General features: G+C 40.2%; 1 protein-coding gene across 1 annotated transcript; it reads right to left on the reverse strand.

The window, feature by feature from the left end:
* Positions 1 to 260: 260 nt before the first annotated feature.
* Positions 261 to 6887, reverse strand: LOC139912867 (sodium- and chloride-dependent GABA transporter ine). The gene is made up of 12 exons (XM_071900791.2): positions 6807 to 6887; positions 6439 to 6646; positions 4999 to 5131; positions 4787 to 4921; positions 3861 to 3964; positions 3631 to 3755; positions 1862 to 1974; positions 1590 to 1730; positions 1301 to 1400; positions 1015 to 1115; positions 750 to 917; positions 261 to 621 (listed from the first exon to the last, which is right to left on the reverse strand). Exons 1-12 carry the CDS (start codon positions 6880 to 6882, stop codon positions 469 to 471), a joined length of 1557 nt encoding a protein of 518 aa, XP_071756892.2. The 5' UTR covers positions 6883 to 6887; the 3' UTR covers positions 261 to 468.
* Positions 6888 to 13095: the final 6208 nt, after the last annotated feature.

A 13095-nucleotide genomic window follows, 5' to 3' on the forward strand; every position in this document is an offset into this window, starting at 1 on the left:
GTGTTAAGTCTCTGTGAAGCTCTGGGCTCCATGGCCTTGGAGCGCTCTCCCAACAGAAGTGCTGTAGGTCAGATATTAAAGATGCACACATCTGTGAAAAACAGATTTGTAAGACTGACTGTTCATAACATCTCACTCTTATTGACAATTCTGCAAAACCAGTAGCAGAAGTTCAACAAGATAGCAGGCTAATCAAAACTGGCTCATAAAAATGGACACTTGTAGCGATGTTCAATGGCAGAAATGCGTCAACAAATTTTCACAATTATGTAAATTAGCTTTGTACTTATGGTGAACTCTTAGCAGAAGTTTGGTATAGATTTGCCACTAAAGGCAAACAGTGAGAATTTGTGACAAAGTTCAACTTGCTAAAAATATGCCACAAGTTACCTGCCGCAAACATTTTGTACCAGCACCAGTGGTGGGCGGGTCAAACGCTGAGCCCTGACCTAGCGAGGCACAGAGGTATCAGAGGTTTGTCTGAATAGGAGCCTTCTCTGGTAGATGGATAGTGGAGCTGATGACTGCTATGCCTGGATATGTGTCTGCTCCTCCCCTCTCATAATAAGGCATCTTTGACATTTCATTCAGGGCAAATGGTGTAATCGACAGCTTCAGTTTCTGTTGGAGAAATGTACCAATAATCCTCTTAAGACACGGTTGGTTTAACGTGTAGATGGCAACACATCCACATGTGTGTTAGATACTGTTGCGCAAAATAAGTGAAGCAATTGGTGAATGTCCATTACCTGTGTGAAAGAGCCAGGCAGGACCCACATGGTGTGAATGGCGCCCAGTGGAATCCAGATGATGGAGGCCAAGGCGATGACCCAGCCAACCCCCTGAGCCCAGGGAGGGAAGACGTACTCTTCATAGCGGGCTGGTTTGAACTGGATGATGGCGAAAACTAGGATTACCTGCCACAAAGAGAAGTGTTTTAAGTGACGGTTATAGAGGGATGTCAGAATAATTATAACAATAAATCCTGGTTATGCAAAAAGCCTGCTGACTCACAGTGATCAGCAGAGGGGCAACTATTAGCCAACACATTCTGAAGAAGATGTTTGGCCTCTTTCCTGTCATCTCTTCTAGGTTGTCTGACAGTCGCTTCACACCTGTGGAAGGGTATTTGAGACGTGTCCTAAATTGAAATGTCAGTGAACAGCCATGCATGTTTTATTTGAATGTGTATTGACTTGTAGAGTATTGTGACTATGACTATGCGAGTCAGATATCCCACACAGCGCTCAACATTTCTATGATGTGTCTACTTTTAGTTGTGAAGTGATATTACTCTCACCATAACACCAACAGGTGGCTATCACCTCAAAGAAAGCAAGGAACAGGACGGACACTATGGCAGTGTAATGGTCCATCAGCTGGAACACATAGATTCCCACCTGGGCAGAGACACAGACTCTTTAGGACAGCAGGTAAGTGAGACTGAGGAAGTTACAATTTGGTTACTCCAATTTCTCTAAGGAGGAGATGTCTTGGATATTGTGACCCGTTACAGCATTACAGCCTGTGTCATTTCCAGTTTACAGCTCCAGTAAATGATAACAGTGAAGCGGTCAAGATCCATGTACCTGCATTACATAGGGAATCCCCAGAAGAAGGGCTGCACCACAAACTCCAAGAACAAACAGCTCCTTCCGCTTGAAAAATTTCATCAGGTTTTGGTCAAATTCATCCATGAGACTGGTCACCATCACTTCAACCATAGCAAACTGCCAAAGACAAACACCAAGATATAGCATTCCTGGTGAATCACAACTCTTCTTACGGCTAGTGTAGCTCATGAGAGGTTTTTGCTGTGGATGACTACTGCATCTGTAATGTTGCTTTCCCGGTCCAGTACCTCGCTGTCCAGCCCGAGGCAGAGCAGCATGAAGAAAAACATCACAGCCCAGAGCTGAGCCACTGGCATGGTGGCAAAGGCTTGTGGGTAAACAACAAAAACCAAGCCTGGACCTAGATACACAAACACACAAGATGTTACTGTAGCATGATTCATTGATTCAGTGATTGGAAAAGTAAAAATAATTTTCCATAACCCCCTGAGGATGGAAAGAGTGACCTTCCCTTGATTAAGGTACAGAAATGATGGTGCATACTTCCCCCTCTTACATTCAAATTTGACCTATGAACTTAAAGTGAAAGGTCCCAGCTGGACTGCACACATATGGAGGTAGAGTACTAATGGGCTATATTAGCTGATGGAGCCAACAGTATTTGAGTGCAGCACACTGCATTACAATAGGGAAAGGCTTGTTCAATGACATTTAGTCTAGATTTTTAAAAAGCAGGGATCCGAAGCCTCTTCATGTCCACTCCAATACCTGAGGCACTTGTGATTTATAGATGGAAAGGTCATGTGCATCTTTAGTCAGTCAGAATCATTTCTGTAATAGCAATAAAGTGCCATGAGCTTTTGCCAAACTCAGAAGAGGAAGAGGCAATTGCATTAATTTCAGTTGGCCTTTTCCCATCACATGGTCCTCTTTTGTCTTGTCATTAAGGCTTTAATGTGCCATTATGGCTTATATTTCATGCCTGTAGTTAGCACACCGCTAGGACGTAGTGTGGCTTGGCTTCACTTGCCCACAGTCAGAAACATTAAGGCCCATTAATGAAAATGAACTGTACCAAATGCACCAGGGACAGGAAGCGCTGCCATTCCAAAGTTACTAATTTATAGACCCTCACAGTGGCAAAATATCTACATTTTGTTTCATTTATCAAAAATGTACCAATTCCCTCATTGTATTTTGTACTCTCTAAACCTGAATAAAAAAAAAACGATCCCAATCTGAGCTGCAGCATTGACCCATTCCTACAACACAGAGGGAAAACCACCAACCAGTGCCTATACCAATACCAATACCAATACCAACAATTATTGCCAAAGCAGGTAAGCTTTTGTTACTGTAAGCACTGTAGAATCTACAGAGCGAGTCCATTTTCAACTTGCCATGTTTAGAGAAAGATATGAAGACAAGGCTGTAGACAGCCTTGTCTTCATATCTGTGTCTACATTCCTCTGCCCTGATTGCCCACTTACTGCAGTATAACAGGTTAATGAGTACACCGTTTTCAAACGTAACGGTTCATTCCACTTAAACACAGCACTTGCTAGTTTGATTGGTTTGGCCTTTATTCACTCTACACATTGACAACTACACTTCATTATACAGTATATATAATTATGGTGTGCTATCCAAAATGAAAAGTGCATGTTGTTTTTGTCATTTAAAAACATCAACTATCCCCAATGCTTGTTCAATTTACCACATTAAAGTCAAAGCATCAACCTATGTTTGACTTGTAATCATTTTGAAACTGCTGTTTCCATATTGATTTCAATAGCTGCAAATATCCTACAGTTGACTGAAGCACCTCCTACTCCACAATAACAAAACACTCATGCTTCTCCCCTCATCTGTTAAGAACCCCTTAACATATGTGAATGATCCTTCATAGGACGCCACTCTTCGAAACAATAATCAAGAGCAAAATAAAGCTTCTTTGAACAGAATTATGGATACAACTGTGTATAGTACTACAACAAATCCATACAAATATTGTTAATAACATGTAGATAATGCAAGACTTTGTTCATTATCTTACCATCCACAGCCAGTTCGCTGACAGGAATGCCCTGTAGATGAGACATGTATCCAAAGGCAGAGAAAATGACAAACCCTGCCAGGATGCTGGTTAACGAGTTGATGATGGATATAGCCAGGGTGTCTCTGTGGGGAGAGAAGATGCTCTTTAGATCACCTTTTCTCTGCCCAGAGAGTCTTCTTGTTACTGTTAAAGGGGAACATCTGAGTTGATGATTGTTTCTAGCTTACTTCAGAACGTTGTTGTTGAAGGAGTTGTAGCTGGACATGGCCACGAGGGAGCCGAACCCGATCCCAATGGAGTTGAAGATCTGAGCTGCAGCATTGACCCACACCTGCAACACAGAGGGACACACATCCAAAACCACCAACCAGTGTCAATACCATCACTATACCAATACTAATACTAATAATAATGCTATTTCCAACAGTATCACCAATACAATACCAATATCATCATCAATACTAAAACTAATACTAATATCAATACCAACACCAATACCAATTCTGACACCAATACCGATACCAATACCAATACCCATACTAATAACAATATCAATATCAATACCAATAACAATACCAATCATACCAGCAATACTAATACTATATTGGTAATAGCAATAACAATAACAATACCAATCATACCAGCAATACTAATACTATATTGGTAATAGCAATAACAATAACAATACCACTACAAATACTAATACTATACCTACCAATACCCAAACCAATACCAAAATCAAAACCAATACCAATACTAATACTCATACTAATACTAATACCAATACCAGCTATACCAATACCAATATCAACACTAATACCAATACCACTACCAATACTAATACTATTTTTTTTAATACTAATACTAATACTAATACCTACCAATACCAATACTAACACTAACCCTAACCACCAACACCTATACCTATACCAGTACCAGTACCATTGCCATTACTAATACCTATACCACTGTATACGTATAACTCACACTATAAAAGCAGCTAACTCAAACTGACCACAAGACACTGCCCTCCTCTGCCAGGTCGCTGTGACTATCCAGTCAGACTGATTGAGCCAATATTTCTTCTCCAGTTTTTCCAGCCATTTCTCTTCACTGCAGACATTCCTCTTCTCCTCTCTTTCCTTTGTCTTACCTCCACGCTGAGCAGCTTGTCCCACTCGGGCACGATGAAGAAGGTTATCCCATCTAAAGCTCCAGGAAGCTGCACATTGTTGATCAGCAGAGCAAACAGGATAACATACGGGAACAGAGCCGTGAAGTACACAACCTGCACACAGACACACACGTTAATATAATGATGGCTTGTTGTTCACTCTCTCTGTCTTTCTCTCTCTCTCCTCTCACCTTGCCTGTTGACTTCACCCCCTTGAAGATGCAGAGGTAAATGAGGATCCATGCCAGCAGGAGAAGAAGGGAAAGCTCCCACCGTATCACTCCTGTCTCCTCCACTCCCCCCGTCCGCTCCAGCACCTTATAACTACAGCAAACCCCACAGTGTTGCGCTGGTCAAAGCTCACAGATACAGTATATATTTTTCTAGAAAAGCTGGTGTATCACATAAATCTGAAGCATCTGAATGCCCTTTCCATCCTGTATGATTTTTCAGTATGGATTTAGAAAACAAATATTCCTCAGAATATACTTTTTGATTAAATTCACTCTGCTCTAAACAATAAAGAATATTCAATTGTCATGATTGTCATGATATTATTGTCATGATTAACCTTTGTTAATCATGACATTCTGCTACATAAATTACCACACTACACCTTTTATGGACCAACCTACAGATGGTTCTCAATGACTTTCTTGACAGACAATATGAGGTTGCAAATAGATGGACATCAGAGGGGGCGATAATAACATGTGGTGTCCCGCAGGGTTCCATTTTTGGCCCATTATTGTTTTTGATCTACATTAATGACCTAGCTGCAGCGTCCTCATCAATGCTTTGTGGGGGGGGGGGGGTTCTTTCACCAACCAAATATTCTATTATTGTTATTACCAAATATTTTTTGTACAATATAAATGTATATAACACCGACATTTTTTGTATAGTAATAAATACAAACATTTACCAGAATTTCTTCCCTTGACCTTTAAAGTTTGCTTTTGATTTACTTTCACCTCCTTTCTAACTCTAATTTCTGCATCAAGGCTAAATGACACCATGTTGACTCTGTATAAACAGAAGACAGAAGATTGAGAATGATATAACTTATCCAAATTGGCCATTTGTAAATGAGAGGTACCACTCTCAGAATAGGTGTTCAGTAATCTCTATTCCACAATTAACATTAAGCAGGCACAAATGGTTTATAAAATTAGGTGTTCAATTATGTTATGGCATCAAGTGAGAAATCAAGTGAGAAATGAATGAACAATTGCCTAAGCAATCATTCAGTAGCTGTGCTATTTGTCGACACCCAACAGCGGACTAAAATGTATCAAACAGTAACTTGCCTGGTACGTGGCCAAATAGTGCTATACTAAACTTCTATTAATCATTAAGAATTTATAGATTAACAGAGTAAGGCCATCCTCAACTTTATCCCATATAACTTCAACTGACTGTAATGTTATTTCACTTGTCTTTTTCAATAGCTCTAAACCTTTTTTCAAAAACCTTGGTCTGTGTTGGCTTTCCTCTTCACCATTAACCCACCAATAACCACTGTGGTATAACAAGTTAATGAGTACACCCAATTCAAACACGTGAGGTGTCATTCGACATAAATATTTGCTTGGCCTTGTCACTCGTCTCTCCCACACAGTGAAACGTACTCGAAGAACTCCTGGCTGGCCGTGGAAGAGTATGCGCTGTCGTTGGTGGCATGCTCGGTGCAGTTAGGAGTGTTCCAGGTGTTGTTGCAACTCTGCCAGGGCAGCGGTGCCTGGAAGGAGCTGAACAGATAATATAGGCCCCAGGTAATGACGACATTGTAGTAGGTACACATGATGAAGGAGATGGCCACTGATGCCATGCCCACTCCTGGGGGACAAACAACATCATGTCATGTCACTTGTTTTCCAGTGAGACAAAGGCACATGTTACAGTTCAGGACTTCTTTCAGTGATACCTCAAAATATTGAATAATCTGCTTTATTACATTGGAAAAATTCAATCAGACCCATATTAGGATCCCTGGTACCTTTGAGCAGTGGGCAGACATTAGCCAGAGCATGGACAGGCCCTCTCCTCATGTACTGTCCCACAGTCAGCTCCATGTTGAGCAGAGGGATCCCCAGCACCACCAGCATAAGTAGGTATGGCACCAGAAAGGCACCTAGCAAGAAATGATAACAACTCACCCATCACACACTTCCTGTTGGCACTTCTCAAAGGACGTTATAACTCTACTTGCTTTATGGTATCCTCTAATCTTTAACTTTTATGAAAGTCACTGTGTCCCGCCATCTCCTTCCTCACATTAGGGACAGTTTGTAATCATCCGGTGAGCTATCCTTCCATGAAATGATTCGTACTTGTTCAATTCAGAATAGAGGGGGGATAGATATAACTATCAGTCAATATTTTCATACAAAAAAATACCTTTCATAGCAACTGCATATACAGAATTTCAAATTATGTGTTCGTAACACATAGGCTTTCATGTAATACATACCAATACCAAAACTTGTGATAACAATAACATCATTTTAACATTTTTCATCTGATCCAACATTACAGAACAAAGCATCTGAAATCATAATCTCTAATAACACATTATACTAACTTCTGGAGCCAGAAATCTATGTCTGTTGTATTTGGGAACTGTGTATGTAAATCAATACAGAGAGTAATCTTTGAGGATGAACTGGTTGACAGCTTAGTCTCTCACCTCCTCCACTCCTGTAGCAGAGATAAGGGAACCTCCATACGTTGCCCAGACCCACAGCACAACCGATACCAGCCAAAGTGAACTCTATCTGCCGGCTCCATGTTGGTCTGCTGGGCTGTTGATCCATGTCTGCTCCCTGTGTCTCCTCTGTCGCTCTTCTGGGCCCAAACTCCATGGAATGGTTGGTTAGAATTTAAGTGAGGCATGGTGAGATAACCCTGTTTTATTATCCTTAATGATTAGCTTAGCAGAGCATGGCTCACAAAGAGGCGATTCCCAGGATTTCTTGAGTTGATCACCATCGTAAAACATCTAGTTTTGGATAACAAATTAAAATGCAGGGCTTGTAGAGAAACTTGGCATTTTACACTTTGAAAAGTTGATCTTCAAATCTAATTATTTTCAACTATTTGGCCCTCTAGTGAGCAAAGCACATTTCAAGAAATAAAAATGCTGTGCCATCTCAGCTTGTCTGCTTTTAAACAATATGGCTCACAAGTGTATTGACAACATGTTGCAGACCAAATAAACAGTGTATTAATATTTTCAAGGTACACACATAATAAAACTAACTGATTCAGTTAGATGTAAAATGCTCCTTACTGGATTAATTGTATTTGCAGAATTTAGTTAGTAAATAACATAATTTGTCAGAGGCAACACGTGCCGTATAAGACACTAGACACAGATTTCAGGTGGAGTGAGCATTAGCAACAACATTACTCAAATGGAAGATACTTGATAGCCTTTATGATGACCAGAGATATGGCTGGTTGCACTCTTGTCTGGACCGTTAAGGCAAAGTGCTCTGACAGAGCAGCTTATAGTTTCTTTATTTGTGCTTATTTTTGTAATTAGAGTTCAGCCCATTGGATATGCTTTGAGTTCATTTATTGTTCCATATCACTAGTCTGAGATTCATAAACTTATTTCAACATATTAATCCTCTTGACATTTCAGAGGCAGATTTAGACCATTTGGCAAATAGGGAAGCAAATATTTATTAGGTGCAATTCAAAAGAATAAGGAGCTGATTTGCTTAATTGCATGCTCATACTTCACGTGCAGCGCAGGCCAATGTTACTGCTTCAGCTATAGAGCATCGCGTATCACAGAGAGCTGAGAGCAAAGCTGTGGGCCCTCGTAAGGCCACACACAGAAGTTGTGGCCTTATATAGGTAGCAGTGGCTCTGTACATTCACCTCCCACAACAATAAATGTCTCACAATATACAGACAACACACAGACATGAGTGGTTGCAAGCAGTTGTCTGTCATGAGGAAGTAAATTGATTGGTAAATATACATGTGTTCTGCTGTCCACAACAATATCAACACACATCACGCATAGACACCGAGATACTAGGGGTGAGATGAGGTGGCACCCAAAGGCAGTTGCAGAGAACTGGCAGGAAGCATCCAAGAGAATCCAATGGGGGTGAAAAGGCAACACAGTCAACCAAGAGAAGAAAAGGCGACAGCACAATATACTATATATATATATATATAATATACTATATATAATATACTATACAGTACAATATATAGTATAGGGAACATCTGTATACTACAACCATGCCTTTCAAACCAGCTGCTGAACAGAAGCCAGCCCCGCTGAACAGAGAGACCTGATCCACCAGGAAATATGAAATATGGAGAAGCAGAGGAACGTGAAAGTAGTGGGGCTGCGGGATGTGGGAGACATCAGAGAGGAGTCTGGGGAGAACTGTGGAGGGTGCGAAATTATGAAGGTAAATATGTTGCAAAATGCGAGAGCTTGTAGACTTGATGTGAGAACTTTTAAAATACGATATGAGAACTTGAACAAAAATGAATGTGAAGTCACAGAAAAAAATATTCACAAATGTGTAGATTGATATTTACATGAATACAACGACAGCTGCAAACTTGTAATCCAACATTTACTCATATTTATTTATTTTACTTGAGTCCTTTAAGGTTTCGGTGGTGGAGTACCCCTTACATACTGCAGGATAGCAGCAGCTACTGAGATGTACAACGAGGAGGAAGAAGCACAGCATCCACTCGGAGGTCAAGTTCATCAAAACTCTGTCGTTTACTGCATTTTTTACATGGCCATATTTACAAAACAAAACAGCAATACAGAGGGACAAGGGTTCCCCTCTACCCACAACCAGCCAACCCGACAACTGAATACCCCCCAGTATATAAATGCCCTGAGTCTAACCACTGCAAATACAATAGGGGTGATATTTACAAGAAAAGCTGCAAAAATATATACATATGTTAAGTACTTAACATTTTATCTTTACACAATCTTTTCCAAAACACCATAAACATTTACATTTTACCCAAACTATACATTTAACCCCTAAACAATCAAACAGACAACTTAACTCCCTTACAACCCCCCCCCCCTCCTCAGTCTAAGGCTGATTGAAATCACCAGGGCCTCGTCAGCAACACTCTCATGGGCACGCCTCCATGACAATGCTGAAGCAGGAAGTAAACCTCAGAGAGAGAGCAGATGATCAGAAACAAACCCGAAACACACAAACAGAAACATCTCTTGAAAATAATCTAGCTAATGCATTAATCAACTAAATAGGATCCATCTTTAGCAAATCAACACATCACCAAAAACCCTAGACAAAAGAATGAAAATTTAGTGTCTGAGTGTATGCATGTACAGTGTATGGAAATGTATGTGTGTGCATAGGAACTGTACACCTGTTTAGTGAGGGGCTGCATGCAGATCCCTCACAAGTCCATTTTCCAGTACAACCACAACTCCGTGATTACAACCTCTCGAATCGGTCACTGCAACTTCACAAATGTGCTCTCTTGCATCACAAAGTGACGAATCTGCGCGCCTTGACTTTTGCAACACTTCTTGCGATCCATGTGTTACAAAACTCACTTGTAGCTGTGAGAGAGCGCCCGCCCATGGATGTATGTCTGGGAAGTTAGATCCGGGGTGAGGGGGGGCGCTCTCTCACAGCTAGTGTTGCAAAAGTCAAGGCGCGCAGATTCGTCACTTTGTGATGCAAGAGAGCATATTTGTGAAGTTGCAGTGACCGATTCGAGAGGTTGTAATCACGGAGTTGTGGTTGTACTGGAAAATGGACTCAAGTAAAATAAATAAATATGAGTAAATGTTGGATTACAAGTTTGCAGCTGTCATTGTATTCATGTAAATATCAATCTACACATTTGTGAATATTTTTTCTGTGACTTCACATTCATTTTTGTTCTTCAAGTTCTCACATCAAGTCTACAAGCTCTCGCATTTTGCAACATATTTATCTTCATACTAAATGCCAGAATCCATTTCCTGTTGTGATCAGTCTATGACGAGCTCTCATCCCCTACCAACCTGCAAAGACATAAAACTCAAACTGTTAGCTCTGCAGCAAATCAGACACCCTGGAGCATGCCCTGTCTTTTTGTAGTGCAGCACTCTCACATCTGTCTGTCTGGCAGGTGGAAGCATGACAACGTCTTCAGGGCACTGGCTGACTTCCTTGATATGGAGGGGAGGAAAACGAGGATCCTAACTCACAAAGGGCATCACATAAACTTCATGAAGCCTGGAGGAGCTGAGGTAGTCAGTACCAAGAAAGAGGAGATGATGGTGATGAGCAGAACATGTGATATGAGGTCTGACCTGAACTGGGGAATTATGAGAGATGGAAGTTCAAGAAGAGCAGTGTGCCAGTCTGGTAGATGAAGTTAAAGAGAAGGGTTAGAGTGTCTGGGTTGCCTGTTTGGTTGGAAGTGGTGGCATCACATCCCACTCAACCTCAAGACTACTTTCTGCACCAGGCATCAAACGGAAGGAGTGAAGAACTGCCGGTCCTGCTGAGAGGGTATTCTGCTGGTTATAGTGGAAAAAGATATGCACAAAAAAATAGGTTTGAATTGTAATGGAACTACAGAAATTGAAATTGGATTATGATACTCCATTACTAAAGAGAGCTAATAATTTAAAATTTAATTCTGTTAAGGTTTGTTATTTGAGTTCTAATAAATCGGGAAAACAAGTGGCATTTTTGACCAAAGAATTCATGCAAGACCTGTAATAATATTAAAAGACAAAGTTACAGGCTTGTTGATAACTAACAGCATAATAATTAAGGACACATTTAAACATTTTTATGAGAATTATACTTCTGAATTGGAAAAAAAAAGACTATAGGGAATTAGCTGATGATACATTTAAAACAATCCCTGGTCAAAAATGTGAATTAAGAACAGAAATAAATGATGTTATTAATAGCTAATTAGATGAAGGGGTGTTTTGAATAGTTAAAGTGATTAAGTGATTTAGTGTGTTTCATTTTAATCCTTATGTTTTTCTCATTTTGTGTCCACGTGGGCAGTAGAAGGATTTTTCTTTGTTAGTGAACTGTATTGATGTGTGGAAGGTAAACACTGTAACACTGAAATAAATAAAAATCGTAGAAAAACAAAAGTAAGTTGGAAGCTGGAATCAATAGATGAGCACTTATCTGGCTAATCAGTGTCAACCATAGGGTCAACTCACCATTGTGTGGCTATCAAAGGAATCCAAAGGTGGATCATGATGTCTATGGATCTGTAATTCAACCCCAGTTGTAACAGATAACTTTCCAGATTCAGAGATTACAATTTATGATGATCTTTTACCTCTTTTGGTCAATGCCTACACAGACAATTGTTAAAGTAAACTTAGAGTCAGTTTCTCAAACTTTGGACTTCCCTGCAAAGTGGTCATGTTATTCTTCTCTGTGTACATTTAATCACAAACACTGCCACACTGGTGAAGGACTACCTCTGCAGGATGCTAGGATGTGCAACACCTTTTCTGCAATCCTAACTGCCTAGTAAATATTACTATTGGTAGGCCTATGTTAATGAGGGCCAGAAAGTGTGCTTGGGCTGTTTAGTTTTATATGCACTATATTTTCAATAAAATGCAAGCAGGAGCCTAATTATAGAGTGTATTACTTTGAATAACCGTGCTCTTACTGGATGGTCTTTTAGATTGTATTTTTATTGTTGTCATCCGATAAACTAAGTTGTTTGCTGCCTTGGAGAATTTTGTTACAAAGAGAAAAAAGGATGAGGGTTTTATATTCCAACAAATTGAGTGGCTCTCAGTTTAAAGTTTTCAGACTGTAATTTAGCCTACATAGCCTAGAATGTTATACTCTAAATACACACATTATCCTATTCTGTATATCCAGCAGCATGGGGTGTGCTGACACAGACACACAGTCCTCCTACAGGCCCTGTAGTAATACAACAGTGATTTTTCGTTAGGGTGATCCTTTACTTGCATGAAAGGACATTTAAACAACCACGCCCATCCTATCCTCTGCTGTAGAGGAGGGTCAGTAGAGAGAGGGAGGGAGGGGGGTGGTATTTGGTCAGCTGAGTCAAGCGAAAGTAAAGTGAGAGCGAAAGTAAGGCGATTTAACTTCAAAATAAAAGCGCGACTATCACGCAGAACAAATTAGCAATACATGTTCGTCAATGTGTATTTTATTTTGAAAGTTATAAGCGGAAGGTCTGTTTTTTATTATGGCTAGCTTGACACGATCTCCCTGCTAGACTCTCCATTTTGAAAAGGGGAA

This window comes from Centroberyx gerrardi, chromosome 11 (genome assembly GCF_048128805.1).
Source record: "Centroberyx gerrardi isolate f3 chromosome 11, fCenGer3.hap1.cur.20231027, whole genome shotgun sequence".
NCBI classification, from domain to species: domain Eukaryota; kingdom Metazoa; phylum Chordata; class Actinopteri; order Beryciformes; family Berycidae; genus Centroberyx; species Centroberyx gerrardi.

What these genes read in the sequence shown, in the direction of transcription:
- LOC139912867 (XM_071900791.2), bottom strand. Translation starts at nt 6,882, where the DNA reads ATGGAGCTGACTGTGGGACAGTACATGAGGAGAGGGCCTGTCCATGCT. An exon ending in ACAAGCTGCTCAGCGTGGAG is followed by an intron (nt 3,965 to 4,786) that starts GTAAGACAAAGG and finishes TCTGTGTTGCAG; the next exon opens with GTGTGGGTCAATGCTGCAGC. An exon ending in TTGCCCCTCTGCTGATCACT is followed by an intron (nt 918 to 1,014) that starts GTGAGTCAGCAG and finishes TCTTTGTGGCAG; the next exon opens with GTAATCCTAGTTTTCGCCAT.